This window comes from Siniperca chuatsi, linkage group LG9 (assembly GCF_020085105.1).
Source record: "Siniperca chuatsi isolate FFG_IHB_CAS linkage group LG9, ASM2008510v1, whole genome shotgun sequence".
Classification (NCBI taxonomy): domain Eukaryota; kingdom Metazoa; phylum Chordata; class Actinopteri; order Centrarchiformes; family Sinipercidae; genus Siniperca; species Siniperca chuatsi.
In genome coordinates this window covers 17,836,891-17,851,724 of record NC_058050.1, presented here as the reverse complement: position 1 = coordinate 17,851,724, position 14,834 = coordinate 17,836,891, and the positions used below count along the sequence as shown (strand labels likewise).

Here is a 14,834-nt window from a genome sequence, read left to right as displayed (position 1 = left end):
TGTCATTCTGGGGTACTTTAACCCAAAGCAAACTACTGAAAGTACTATAAATCACTCTGCTGCCACATTATACACATTGACTACCCATGCCTTACAGCAGTGGTTTCCAACCTGGGTTTCAGGATACCCTCAAGGTTGCCAAATAAATCGGAGGGGTCTTTAGTTGAATTGGTCAAAGCTGATAGACATATGCAACAGGTGACAGGTGGCTTCATTTTCAGGGGTCACAAGCCAAACGTGTTGCAAAGCGCTGTCTTACAGAACTGTGTATTTTATCTAACAATCCTGGCCAAATCCTTCACCTTTTGCCTGTTGTATCCCTGTGTTATATTTAATGCCTATAAAAAATATTCAGCGTTCTTTTTTTCAGGTTTTTTTTTATCACATTGAATCACAGTGGATGTTTTTCATCTTGAACTGAACACTGAACAACAAAAATGTCAACTCTTAAATGTCAAAATGAAAACAAATCACTACAAATTGAATAAAGTACAAATATAATATTTACATTTTACTTTATAAGTTTCAAGGCACCTTTGGCAACAGTTACAGCTTTGACATTTTATAGTCTTAAAGTGTCAAAAAAAATCCTAATTACATCCACTAAGTTGTGTGAAATAAAAACTAAATAACCATAATCACTGTAGTTTGACAAAATGATTAGAGCCTAAACAGTGACGGATTTTCAGATTCCAGATCATCAGTATTTAGAAAACAGTTGCATTATATATGTGTCTTGCATGATGTGGACTCTTTGAATAAGAGTCTCATTTCCTTATCTTGCTGAGCTGAATTTAACTTGATAATTATTAAGCAGAACCTTAACGCTCTAGTTAAAAGTGACATTTTCTCAGATGTGGAATATTTTTCACCCAAAAAGTACTTAAAGAAAGGGAACTTTCATCATGGTAAATTATTTTGGTACAAAGAAAACAAAAATGCTCAAAGAGTTCTTTGTTGTTAATATTTCAGTTTTGTGTGTCAGGTGTGATTTGGCTGCTGTGTTGTACTTTTCTGTTATAACCTTTATTCTGCACTAGAGGGAGTCATATCTATAGTTTAAAATTCATTTATCAGCTGATGCTTCTCTACACATTTCAGTGGCAGCACACACTGGTCAGTCCCCTATCTCAGGTGTAAAACGAGTGCAATAAAAACAGTATGGGATACTAAAATGTTTATTGAATTGTATGTATTTAAAAATTAATGTGTAATAAAACATTGCCATGTGTAAGTAAAAACTTCATGATTTTGTCTACCTCTGAGCTAGAACATACTGTATTTTGTCATAACAAGCAGCCAGTGCTTTCAGCTTTATGTAGGCTATCAAAGTTTACTGATTTGGTAATTTCAGGAACCTATATTATCTTTTTTTAGAGAAGTTGCTGTAACTTCTCGCTTTGTGGTGTAGCCTGGTTAGTTTTTGTTTCCCCAACACAGAGGTGTCCATTAAGTAGTGTGTTTACTGTGGAGCGACCAAAAAGAGAATCGGCACCATCATTTTCAGAGTAGTGTTGTTTGACATTTTTTCATACTAGCTACATCAACGAACACTTGTTACTACTACATCCTGTGATGATGGGCATTTTCTAACATCGCAAGGTGTTTACATACCAACCTACAGTAATAGGCAGGTAAATGTCAGCTGTTAAGGGGTATAGCAAAGGGTAAACACAGCCCAAACTGAGTTCCATATATGCTCATTTTTTGAGGAGACTGAACCACAAAATACATTATGTCAAGATGATTTAAGTTAGATTAGGTTAGTGGACTTTAAATCTTTAGAAAACAGAAAAGGTTTCCATCCATTAAATCATTTCCGTGTTTTCCCCCCCTCACATTCCTCAAATGTAGTCCATTTCTCTTTCCTTTCACACAAGTCTCCTCTTGTGTGTGCGCGTGTGTGTTTGTGGGGTGTGTCCATTGAGAAATGCCCCCAGCTATGTAACTTCTTCAGGGATCGTCACGCCGTACTGACGTCACCGCTGAGCCACGCTGCACTGCCAGTCCAAACAACTTTTCTAGAGGAACTCCACATCACAACGCGCCCGGGAGCCGTTTATCAAACTGCTGAGATTCAACAAAGTAGCCGAAAACGTTACGAGGAATAACCGAAACGACATAATTTTGCTTTTGATTACATATAATTTTGTTTTTTTCCTCACTATATATATATTTCTTTCCTTACAATTGTCGTTTCTAATTGGAAGTTAAGATGTGGAATCTGCGGTTGTTGTTCCTCGTCGGGCTGACGACTGGGTTTATCAGTGAAAAAGTAAGTAGCTTTTAATTGCGGTTTTATTTAAAATATCGAACTAACTATATAACTAACGTTATATGAAACCTGAATGTTATTAGACTCGATAACGTTGACTTTGTGTCTTTCTTTTGTCCCGAGAAAACGCACTAATTAGCCGTTAAGATTTATGTTTAAAAAAGGCAACCCTCGTAACGTTTAATTTTGTTCCGTTGCCAGTTCTCTCTGTTTGTGTTTCCCATGAAATCAATGGGAAAGTGTTTTAAATGCCCGACATATAATGTTAAACCGTCCTAGCTTGTTCAGTATGTTTATTTTGTTAACGCAACATCCCTAATTGGTCCACCTGGACGTTTTTATGGAAAGTCGGTGCTAAAATTGACCAACATGAAAATGAGCATAGCTGTTTTAAACATAAGCAAATCTTATCTTCCAGGAAGCAACAATATTTACGTTACATAAGAGAGATGTTATATGGCGGATTAATGCGGGTTTTTTTTTATATTTACCCACCCTGTTCAGGCGTCCAGTAGGTGTCAAGTTCACACAGGGCCAAAGTCTGTTCTGCCTCTAAGCTCACAGCTTTAACATTTCAGCCTGACCTGAATTTCTCACCCACACAAGGCCTGGGTCAAGTTTTCAAAATGTCATTATTTGCAAAATGAAATTCTGTATCAGGGAATAATGAATATTTAACTGGGATAAAAATGCTAAGAATGACAAAATCCTTCTGACTGACCTGACAAGTCTGTCTTGTCCCAAACTAGAAAGATCTCTTCCTCTCTCTCCCCTCCTCTGCATGTGTGCGTGTCTGTTGTAAAGCTGGAAAACACCTGGAAATGACAGGCTAAAGCAGAGCTCTGGGCATTGTCACAAGTGCCAAAATATTCCGGTTGCTTGATTTATTGACTGTAAAAGTCCACAATGAGAGCCAGAGAACTTTGCCACCTCTCTAGAAACGCATGATATTTATGATTTATGGATTGTATATTGTGAAAGGGAGAGAGCCGAAACCTGAGACTGTCCTGCTGGATATGTGTAGCAGGAACTGGCAAGGCAGTAAACAGTGGCTAAATACTGAAAGAGCTGTGGAGACAGAGAGAGAATAAATACAGTTGAATGTAATTTCTTTCCCACCTAAGGCCCCATGAGTTTTAATCTGAGAACATAATGTATTAAAAATGCATGTGATGAAAAACAACTTTTTTTAACTGCTCAAATTGTACTTCTGTCATCTTGTAATGAATGTCATACTCTGCTCAACACATCCTTTGATTCCCGTTTACTTTATGCTACTAATACACAGACTCCAGTCCTAAATTGCTGGGCGTGATGGGTTACAGCGTATATTCAAGCTGTCTCTTTCTCAGAGTGTGGCTGTAGAATTGTGGGTTACTCAGTCAGTGATGTTGCTCCCATCTAAAAGATGAATGTTGAAACAGGCTTTCTGCCCGTGACGGCTTGTGAGCTGGTGGTGGTGTCATTTTCTGGATTGATGACTCACAGTGAGTCCTACCGGGCTAGTTCAGACAAGTATGTAACTGCGTGGGATACACGCACCCAACCAGAGTACGCAGGAGGAAGAGTGTGACACCTGCTCTACTTATTATTAATGATTCTTTTCTCAGCGCTTCTGAAGCAGATCACCAAAACTACACATATGACAGGAAGACGAAATAATTAAGAAGAAATTATTAAATACAGTGTTGTCTACCTGAAATTTCATGTCATCTCAGCTTATCAGTAGCGCAGTATTAGTTAGAACCTATTAGTCACAACACTGCTCTGTATATGAAAGGAAGACCGTACATGTCCTGTCTGTCTGACAGCATCTGATTGGCTGCTGGACTGTTTCTATGGTATTTTTGTGACTTTGTTGGTTGTATGTCTGACTTTAAATCTCAGCATGTCCTTGATGGATTTTGACACCATTGTCACATATGTACAACTAGACCTGAATGAGTTAGAGCTAACTAGGTTTTTTACAGTGGGAAATATCAGTGAGGTTTTCACCACATATTGGTGGTGAGGGGACTCTCTCTTATACTGCTCTTTGCTCCACCACAGAGGTTTTAACATTTTAAGCCTCTTAACTGATGAAAATCCTATCTTTTGCCAAATAGCGTGGACCTGGACCTTTTAGTTTCAGTCAGCAGACTCAAATAACTGATATATATCTCAGTTAAGGCGATCATAATATCCTCTATGTGTAAGACAAAAGTAGATATTGTGTCACTTTCTAGCTGTCTATTTACCCAAAATTTGCTCCCGTTTCTTTTTATTGTTAAATAATTTAGCCTCTGTGAAGCTGTTGGAGACTATAACTGCTGTTAAACAACTAAACAGATAAGTTTGACGTTGAGGGGTCAGACATTTTATGACTCGTAGCCTTGGTCAAACATACACCCCCTCGAACACAGTGTTGTGTGCTGCTGCTGCTATCTAGATGGTGATGACAGGTCTGCTGTGTACTTTTGGCTGTTACACAACCTCATTCTTGGCCTGACTGCTCTCTGATTATTATCATTGACTTCCATCTCATTGGGGAAATATTTTACTTTAATAATTGTTAATCCCGAGGACACAAAAAATATGGATTTGTTGATTACAAGATTTAATAATGCACTACACCTTCCCTATTGCATGTCTGTAGTGTTTTATCCTTGTGACATGGCTGTTTCCAGAGAACTGTCTTCACTCTGACAAAGCACCGGGATACCAGATGGTTATATATGGTCTGTGTGTATGTGTGTGTGACCTATGTACATATGTATATGTACATATGTTTTCCAGATGTGTGTAACCTCTGAGTGACTGAGTCAAGTCTTTCAGTAAAGCCTAATGCATAACTTCTTCCTGGCATGGGGGGATGGACAGAGAAAGTGAGAGCTGATTTTATTTTGTATGTTACATTGTCTGTAGTGGCTCTGTACATGTGTTTGAGAACACTTGAGTTGAAACAATTATTTGATTAATCAGTTAGTCAATCAAAAGAAAATTATTCTCCAATAATTCTGATAATAAATTAATCTTTTAAAGGTGGGGTATGCGATTCTGGAGAAATCTAAAACCATGACAGATACCATGATATAGAGCAACAACGACACAGCAAGTAATGTAACTAACGTTAGCTTGGTTGTGAGTTAGCAAACTGTCGCTGCAGTTGCTGCTGCGAAGCTAACAGCGAGAGAGGACGAGGCGGTTTTCCAGAGCCAGCACACCAGCTCCAGACAACGATACTCACAACTCTCCTGCTACTATAGCTAACATCACAACAACAGCATATCTTGGCGAACAGCAAGTCATTTAACGTTACCTGACACTCAAATCATGGCTGGAATAGTGTTGTGTGGCTCAGTCCAAGCCACTTTGTTTATTTCCCTTTTCCCACAGAGCCAGGATTGTGTACAAACACCAGATTGTTTTTCAGCGCGCACACTGAACGGAAAGCTAGCGGACCGTGGGGAGATATTCACTGAATTTGACAAAGAGACGTGTATTGGATTAGAATCGCATACCCCACCTTTAAATCATTTATGCCAAACTTTTTCTGGTTGCAGCTTCTCAAATTTGAGGATTTGCTGTTTTATTTCATTGTAAACTGAATGTGTGTGAGTTCAGGACTGTTGGTTGAACATAACAAGAAATTTGAAGACATCACCTTGAGCTGGGAATCTGTGATGAACATATGTCACTTTTTCCTGACACTTTTTTTTTCCTGACACTATTAACTAAATGATTAATTGTGCTCATATCACAGTAGGGCCTAACCCTAACCCTAGGCAATCATTAAATTATCAGTATGATCATAGATCTTATTATTTTATCCTTCAAATTTATTTGAGTTCTGTTTCTCCCAGAGCACACTATAATTTAATAAAAAAATTAAAGTTTTATACATGAAAAGTGAGGTCTGATGTAATGCATACCAGTGAATCACAGCTAATTACTTAAAATATCAGTTTGATTATTTTATGTGTGATTGTGCATACGTCTGCCATATTGTCATTTATTGATATATTAATGGTGATACTGATTTCAACCATTTGTGTGTGTGTCTCCATGTGTTTCGTTCTGACAAGCATGGCATCTGTTTTTGTAATCCCTGGTTGAAGACAGCAAGAATGCAATAGCCCCTTCTGTTGTTTTAGTCAGCCCTGGCATTATGAGACTCTTTCTTTTGAAAATGGACGTTAATGATTTTCTGTTTGGCCCGTTTTACCACAATGTGAACACAAGATCTGGTTTATCTCATAATGGGTTTTCTCTTGTTACATCTCAGCTTGAATAAAAATCAGATTATCTCGGAAGTCACAAAGGAAATTGAGCTGAAAAGTTTGTCTTGAGCCTTGATCTACAGTAGTTTGATACCAAAAATAGGTATATATTATTATAGAATAAATACATGAATTTTAGATCTGTATCACTTCTGACGTCTGGTTTATTTGACTCATTCTGTTCTTCATGTGCAGAAAAATGTATCAATGAAAGCAGTTACCATCAACATGACGTAGGGTTTTGTTTGTTGCCTTTTGATTACATTTTTTGCCTATTGACCACCAAAGGTGTACTGTCAAATGAAAGGCTAGTGTTTGGTAAAGAAGACTCATGCATTAAGAATTGATTTATATCTTTACTTGCCTCAAGTGTGAATATTTATTGCGCTAAAAGATAGAATGGTACACCTCCTCACGCATCTTCTCCTGTCACCAGCACCTGTTTTACCAGAAACATACAGTACTGTCCCTGTCTCTCTCCTTCCCTTCCGTCCTTTCTCCAGTCTCCCTCCTTTCTCCCTCTCTCAGCACCTGTGTTAGTGGAAGCATAGTATACATACCAGACATACTTCAGGTCTCAATGGGCCATATTCATCCATGTCTCTGTGTGTCTTGTCTCGCTGTCTTACTACCAACATCTGCTGAGCCATTCCTCTCTTTTTGAAATTCAGACTTGTTATCAGGTTGCTTTCTTTGATTCATGTGTTCTGTCTGAGCCATTTGTTACATTACTGTCCTCCTGAAGTTATCATAGCTTGTTTTATTCTGCTTCAGACATAGAGGCAGTCATATTTCAACAAGCTGATGAATAACTTGAAGTACCTCATCTCGCAGAAGCCTAGTTAGTTAGATTACGAGACAAGTAGGGTTTTTGGTATTCATCACACTCCTTTTGCGTTGTGTTTGAGTTAGTGGGAGGTTTTCCTGAGCTGCAATCTTATATGAAACAGTTTTTTCAATGTGTGTGTCCACTTGTCTTTGAAGCTGCTCTATCTCTCCCTCCTCCTCATAAACACACTTAGATCTCTGCTGCCTGGCTCTGTGAAGCATCACAAATTACTGCCACAACACACAAAATGAGCAAGAAACCAGCCTCCATCTTACTGTACATGCTACAGTATGGATGCAATACACACTATGGTTAAACTCGCAGACACCAGTGAGCACTCTGGCATATTTGGCCAGTATAGGTCATTGGTTGTGCGAGGTATTGTCTTACTCCCAAACTGTAGAGACGTTCATATGTTTTCAATTATTGGAAAGAATTCTGCAAGTGTGAATAAAGGGGATCTATGTGGCTGTGTCTCCTTTCCATCCCCTTTTCTGTCTTAGTATTTCTCTCCTGCTTTAATAATAAGATCTGTAATTTCTTTCTCTCTTCCAGCTCTTTGTCTCCTCCCAGCCATCCTTTTCCACAGCAGATGACCTGTACCTAGAGGGCAGAACGTCAGGTGACCTCCCTATAGATGATGAAGATGGTGACGACGACGGCTCAGGCTCTGGATCCGGTGGCTATGGTAAGGAGACCACTGTCTTTTGTTTTGTTATTGTTTTGATTGGTTATTTTTATTCATGGAAATAATTTTGAGTGCGACATCACATTCCTTGTTTTAGCAGTTTTAGAAAATATATTTTTGTTGAGTAAAATTAACAAAAAGTAAAAATTAATCCCGTGCACTTAATGTTTTTATTTTCCAAATCATAACATCAACAGTCCAGGGGCCTGTTTCCCAAAAGCATCTTAAAGCTAAGATGATTTTAGCCCATAGACTTATAATGGGCCTGAAATCATCTGCTTTTGGGAAAATGGGCCCAAATTTCTGTGTAGTAACTATAAATAAGTGCTGCATATGCAAGCATAAAGTAGGATTCTAGACATCACAAGGGCAGTTAGTTTTACAAACGTTTTCCTCATCTCATGTCAGACAAATGAGCAATATATGCACTGTAGACACAAGTGCTTGCATATTCAGACACAGAAGCACCCACAGTGTGCCAGATGTTTGTCCTGTGGTGATGTGGAGTTAACCAGGTGAGATTTTATTGGAGGCGCACAGATGTCAGATTACTCTCTGCCTTTATTGTCAATGACTCACCTTAACGCCTACAGTGAATAATGTGGTGGAACATTTTGCTCGTTCAGAACATTCAGTGGGATCACAATTTAAACTGTAATGTGGTTGGGTACATTCCATTACGTTACAAAACTCAGAGATTGCATTTCTCCTGTATGTAAAGGGAACTGGTTAATTAACACCCTGAGAGCACATTTTAACATTGCACCACTGTCCTGTAAAAACCATGTATCTACAAAATGTCCACTTCTCATGAGCTGAGAAAAACTGCCCTGTTTTTAGCTTTGTGACAGTTAATTTTTCAGACAATCCAATTGATTTTTAAATGATGTATTTATCTTATAAAGTAGGAAAATTTTCTCAACCCATAAAGTGAAACTTAATCCTTCAGTTTATCTGGGGGAAAAATTCAACAAAATTGGAGATTCCTTTGAACTTTGTGCCAAAATTAGGTCCAAAATCAGTAATGGTGCTAGGTTGAAAGGAAAATCGGAAACCAGTTAGAATTTGTGCTGATTGTTTCCTCTATCTCAGCTTTCAGCGACTTCAGAGATAAAGACGAGATACTCAGGAGGTTCATCAACATCTCTGGGACCACAGTCTTCAAAGAAATGGTTCCAAGTCAACCAGAGCCAACAGCAGACGCTCCTGACAACCCACCAACCACAGCAGCAGACAGCCAGGATCCATCAACCACAGTGAAGGACACTGAGACAACACCATTCATGTTCCCTGATGGGGACAAAAAGGATGAGGAGGTAGAATATAGCTTTTACTTTTATACAAATCCTTATCTCAAAGTTAGATCTAATCTTTATGTCTTGGGTCCCCCAGTTTATTTATATAAAAATACATCCATAATATTATATTTTGACTTATGGTGAGGTGAAAGTTGTTATAAAGTGAGACTGCTAAAAAAGATCTATTCTTACTTCTGCTACATGTAGTAGTAGTAATAATAATACTTTTAGCCCACTAGTCCACTTATTGGTCTACACGGTGGTATCCAGAAAGTATTCAAAACAGCATTATGCTGGCAATTTTTTTCAGCCCTGTTTTCTTATCCAGCACATCATGTGTTTAACTAATGCATGTATCCCTCCAGGTGGCAGGTTTTGGCCCAACAGCTGACTGGTTCACACAGAGTACCAGTCTCCGCTCTACCAGCAAGCCTCCCAGTGAAACTACTGCAACCACATTTGGTAAAGACATCAGTGTAACCAAAGATACCGACAAGGACAAGAGTCTGGATAGGTGGGATGTCCCAACACCCAAAGACAGTGGAGATGAAGTCCCGATCAAAAAGGGTGAAAATGATGTTCTGGCCAAAGATGGCCGAGGAAGCAGAATATATGAGATGGACTCAACCAAAGAGATGACCTCTGAGAACTTGTGGGAGAGGACAGAAGTGCTGGCAGGTAAGGACAGATTTCCACTAGGCTTTACTGTATCTTTATTGTCCCCACATGTTTGGTTTAATGGGGGTAATTCACTAAATTACAGCATTTGAAGACTAAACACATAAAGGTTTTAATGATAAAGCATACATTTTTTGAGTTGTATTAATATTAAGATTTACATTTTAGTGATTTATATATTTTTAAAATTGTTTTGACATTCAGTTTAGAGCCAAATATTGTGAAACATTTGCAGCAAGTGCGAAACATTGTCAAGAAAATATATTTAAATCTTTCCTTATGCCCTCTTCAGCAGTGATAGCATGTGGAGTAGTTGGATTCCTCTGTGCCGTTTTCCTCCTCCTCCTCCTCGTCTACCGTATGAAGAAGAAGGACGAAGGTAGCTATGACCTGGGAGACACCAAACTTTCCTCAACAACCTATCACAAAGCACCTACCAAGGAGTTTTATGCCTGAACTGACCAATAGGGACTTTAAATGGAAACTGTCTCCTCCAAATCAGGACTGAGAATGGATCTATAAACAACTAAAGATGATTCCTCTTGATGAAGTTTGAAGTCAAGCACGTCTGTTGTTCTGCAGTGCTCCTTCCATTTTTTTTTTCTTTGTTTTTCTTTCCTACCTTCCTCCTCTGCTACCCCTTCACATCTCTATATATAATGTTAAGTGTTTGTAAAGAAGGTAATAAAAGAACAAATAAGACTATTAAAATACATTCCTATCATTCCACGCTAGGGAAGGACTTAGACATTAAATACACATCCTAAAATTTACGAGAGGAATCTTTTCTTGAGTATCACAATGGATCACAACTGTTCTAGTCCAGGAAAGTAATCACCTTCAAAGTATTGATATCACTGTGCCTTTAGACCCACATTGCTTTTCTAAGCTGAACCACATCGGGCTGGACTTTGTTCTGCATTACAGACAAATTGATTGTCAGATTTAGCAGAGCTACAGCCTGAACTGTCCCAGCTCAGCTTAACAACATTGAGGAAGTTCACAAAACATATGAATAGCCTTAATGCATTTGAATGCTGAATGCTGTTAATAGAAATGGTACCCCATATGGGATTAGTATTACAAATGGCCTTTAAAAATGTAAACCCTTTTCCCTTTATTTGAGGTCAAATTTGATCTGTTTAACATTTTTCATTGGTACATTTCATTTCCTGTATGCTTTCTTTGCTGAATTGAAGATTTTTTTTTTTGTTGTTGTTATGAGGAATGAATATGTTTTTTTCATTTGCTAGTCAGTATTGGTGTGAGAGATTTTGTTACTCTGCAGGTACATATTTTTGTTGTTTTCTCATAGGTATTTGACACTTATAGAACTGACCAAATATAAATGTGCTTTATTTGTCTTGTGGAAAATTATTTTTAGTAGCTTTTTCAGTGTGTTTTGATGTTAAGAGATTATATTTGCTTAAGCCATTTTTCAAAAAGAGATTTCAGTCTTTTTTATTGTATTCACACAGTGGTAGCACAGTGGTAGCCTTAATAAGTAGGTAAATGTCCTTCAACCTTGCATCTGTCCAACATTAGTAATATTTTCAGGACTATTTTCTTTGGTGACTGAGTGCAGCAAGCATATGGCACAGGTTTGCTAAGGTAGAACCAAGTCTAATGACTATAATTCAGAAACCGTAAAAGTGACTTTCTGGTGACAGCCAAAGCACATTCCTTTCTGACTGTCAGCTGTATACAGCTACAATAGCAGGTTTGAACTTAAAGGGACAGTGACAGCATGTAGTGTTTCTTACGATTTATAGAGTCAGGGCTTATTCACACAGCAGGGTTGGAGAGTTAAAAATGCAATCAGTTAATAAATGTGTTTAACTCTCAACTGTGATAAGCAATGTGACTGACCTGGATTATCCCAAATCAGCAATTTATTCACTACTTATAAATTCTTTTTAAATAGTTACAATGCTATTCTGAGTGTAAGCATGTCAGGTTTTAAACATGTGTTTCCTAATTATCAGTCTTTACCTCAACTAGCCAACCAAAGGAGCTTTTAGAGACTTTTAGAGCTTCAGTAAAGATACAGGAGGCAGCAAGGACAACAGGGTTTTATTCCCTTTAGATAGCACATTATATTTTCTTGTAAACACCCTGTTAAATATATATTTTAGTGAAAATATTGGGGATTTGCCCTATGTATAGTCTCTGATGAATTCTAGCTACCTACTGCTTATTATGCGTCAAACAACAATATTTTTCACATCAGCTTCTTACTGAAATTGAGGAAATGTTGTCTTGAAGCAGCTCTATTGATGGCCTTAACAATCTTTATGAAAAGGTAAAATTAAACTTAAAAAAAAACAACTTTGTTATCAAGATGACTGGGATCAGTGGTCACTACACACAGAGAGGTGAGGCTAAGTGGTTAAACTATCAGTAGACCTGCCCCCAATCCACACATTGGGATTGAAATAACATTGGTTTCAGATTGTTTTATTTCTGTTGCTCTGATTTTGTTGACTTTGAGTTTAATGTCAGACAACAAACGTTAAATTGGTATAGAATTGTAATTGCTATTTTTGCTTGTTTTTAGATTATCCTGTATCAAAGGTCACTGCCCCATCTGTTGCAAAATTCATAGCAGTATTTGTGTCTATTAACAGTTTGATCTCCTTCATGAGGCAATGTAATGTCAATGAAAGTTGGTGTGTGAGGCTACATTTATCTTTTGTACGTTATTCAAGGCTACTTAATAGTGTTTACGTGATATACTTTTTTCTGATATAATAGAAAAGACTCTTAAAGCAATTCTAGATTATCTGAATGCAAATGCAAACTACCTATTAACTATGGCTGGAATAAACAGGACAATCTTATTACTAACCCACTGTGACTTACTGTTGATAACATGACATTTGTTGAGCACTTGAATCCTCAGTGCCTCACAATACATTATGTGTTGATTTACAGTGCTCTTACAGTATTAGTGTCATGCTTTGACGTTAGAGCTGTACAAAACCACAACTGTAATAGTTCTGGGCTAGACTCCACTGTGCCAGTGTGGTCTAGGAAAAACTGGCATTTCGGTTGTCCATACCAACAGAATGTCAGAGAACTGTCTGACATAGACCATACCCATTGAGGGTTAAAGGGACAGTTCACCTCAAAATCAAAAATACATATTTTTCCTCTTACCTGTAGTGCTATTTATCCATCTAGATTGTTTTGGTGTGAGTTGCTGAGTTTTGGAGATATCGGCCGTAGAGATGTCTGCTTTTATATATATATATATATATATATATATATATATATATATATATATATATATATATATATATATATATATATATATAATGGGACTATATGGCAGTTGGCGTGTGGTGCTCAAAGCGCCACAAGTAGCTTGTTTCAGTTTCATGTGGGAACTATTTTCTTTCTACCAATAGTTCCTACATGAAACTGCACACAACAAGGTCTGTGGATTATTTTGAGTAACCGGGTCATGATTTGTGGAAAGAGATGTTGCTGTTGAGTTTTTCAAAATAATTTTTTTCAGCACCACAAGCTGAATACTATGAAGTCCCAGGGCCGATATCTTCAAAACTCTGCATCTCACACTAAAACAATCTAGATGGATAAATAGCACTATAGGTAAGAGGAAAAATAGGTATTTTTGATTTTGAGGTGAACTGTCCCTTTAAGACACAATGGGTTAGCACTTGTTGGCAATCCAACAGGTCATGACACACCATAGCCTTTCTCTTCTAGGCTCTCTAAGTTTATACGGTATGTTGATGATACTATAATTTATATGTACTAATTTATACTTGCTTAGACTATAATCCAGGTTAATATGTCAGTGATAAATTGGGATTGTACAGTATTTCCTCATGGTTGAAGCCTCTTTGTGCATACTGTTCAGTTTGTTTTTATATTATGTTGTAGGTTGTATTTGACAAACCTTGGTTCAATTCATTTTCAATTTCATTATCAGTTGTCAAGCTTTTTAAAAATACGTTTTCATATGAATGCAGTTAATACATGATTAAAATAGAATAAGTTCCTTGAAAATATATTGCAGCTTTAATTTTCATTTTATTCGAAGTTGAATATGAATTGACTAAAGCCTTGAATTCAACAACTTAACACCCACCTACACAATGGTGGGGAGCAACTAAAAACCAACTTACAGATAAAATGGTGACATAAGCACGCAAGGTGGCCAATAGAGAACTGTGTTGCTAAAATGGTGTATTTTATGAGGTTCACTGCTCAGTAAAAGATGTGGCTTTAATGCAATTCTAAAACTGGCTCTTTGTCATTTTTTTGGCTTTGGGGATTGGTCTGAATATAAGAGCATACATTCCTTCTTCGCTCTCATACACACACATCCACAGCCAGCACAACATGACAGATGTATTCACTCAACAGTTTGCTAATGTTCGACCACCTCCCTGTCCCTCTTACTTTCTGCCCTTTTATTGACCCTTTTCCCTTTCATCCCCCCTTTCTATCCATCTTTCTCTCATAGTTTCTCTCACATACACAAAATCAGTGTGCTTACTGTTTCCACGCAGTAGTTTGGAACCTCTCTATTGTCATGAACTTGTGTTTTGTTGTCAGTGTTGTGTATTCACTGTGTGAAAAAAGGCAAAACCATTACCATATTCTTTAGCAAGTTTTCTAATCATTCTGCAGATATCCAGTGTCAATAGATGAAAGCTCTGACTGGACACTTAAAGTTTATAATGAGCTTTTTGTTATGACGTGTTAAATGTGCCTACATTGAAAGGTCAGCTGCAGGTAAAAGCACTCAGTCGTAGCTTTTGTTCCACTTGTTTGC

At 37.6% G+C, this 14,834-nt stretch overlaps 1 protein-coding gene across 2 annotated transcripts; it reads left to right on the top strand.

Moving 5' to 3' along the window:
• The first annotated feature begins 1,957 nt into the window (after nucleotides 1–1,957).
• LOC122881579 (syndecan-2-like) lies at nucleotides 1,958–14,298 on the top strand. 2 transcript variants are annotated; one of them, XM_044207941.1, is made up of 5 exons: nucleotides 1,958–2,275; nucleotides 7,919–8,051; nucleotides 9,144–9,367; nucleotides 9,715–10,027; nucleotides 10,323–14,298. In XM_044207941.1, exons 1-5 carry the CDS (start codon nucleotides 2,216–2,218, stop codon nucleotides 10,481–10,483), a joined length of 891 nt encoding a protein of 296 aa, XP_044063876.1. In that variant the 5' UTR covers nucleotides 1,958–2,215; the 3' UTR covers nucleotides 10,484–14,298. The 2 variants fall into 2 exon arrangements, with proteins under 2 accessions (XP_044063876.1, XP_044063875.1); XM_044207940.1 differs by having other exon boundaries at nucleotides 1,965–2,275; nucleotides 10,320–14,298.
• Nucleotides 14,299–14,834: the final 536 nt, after the last annotated feature.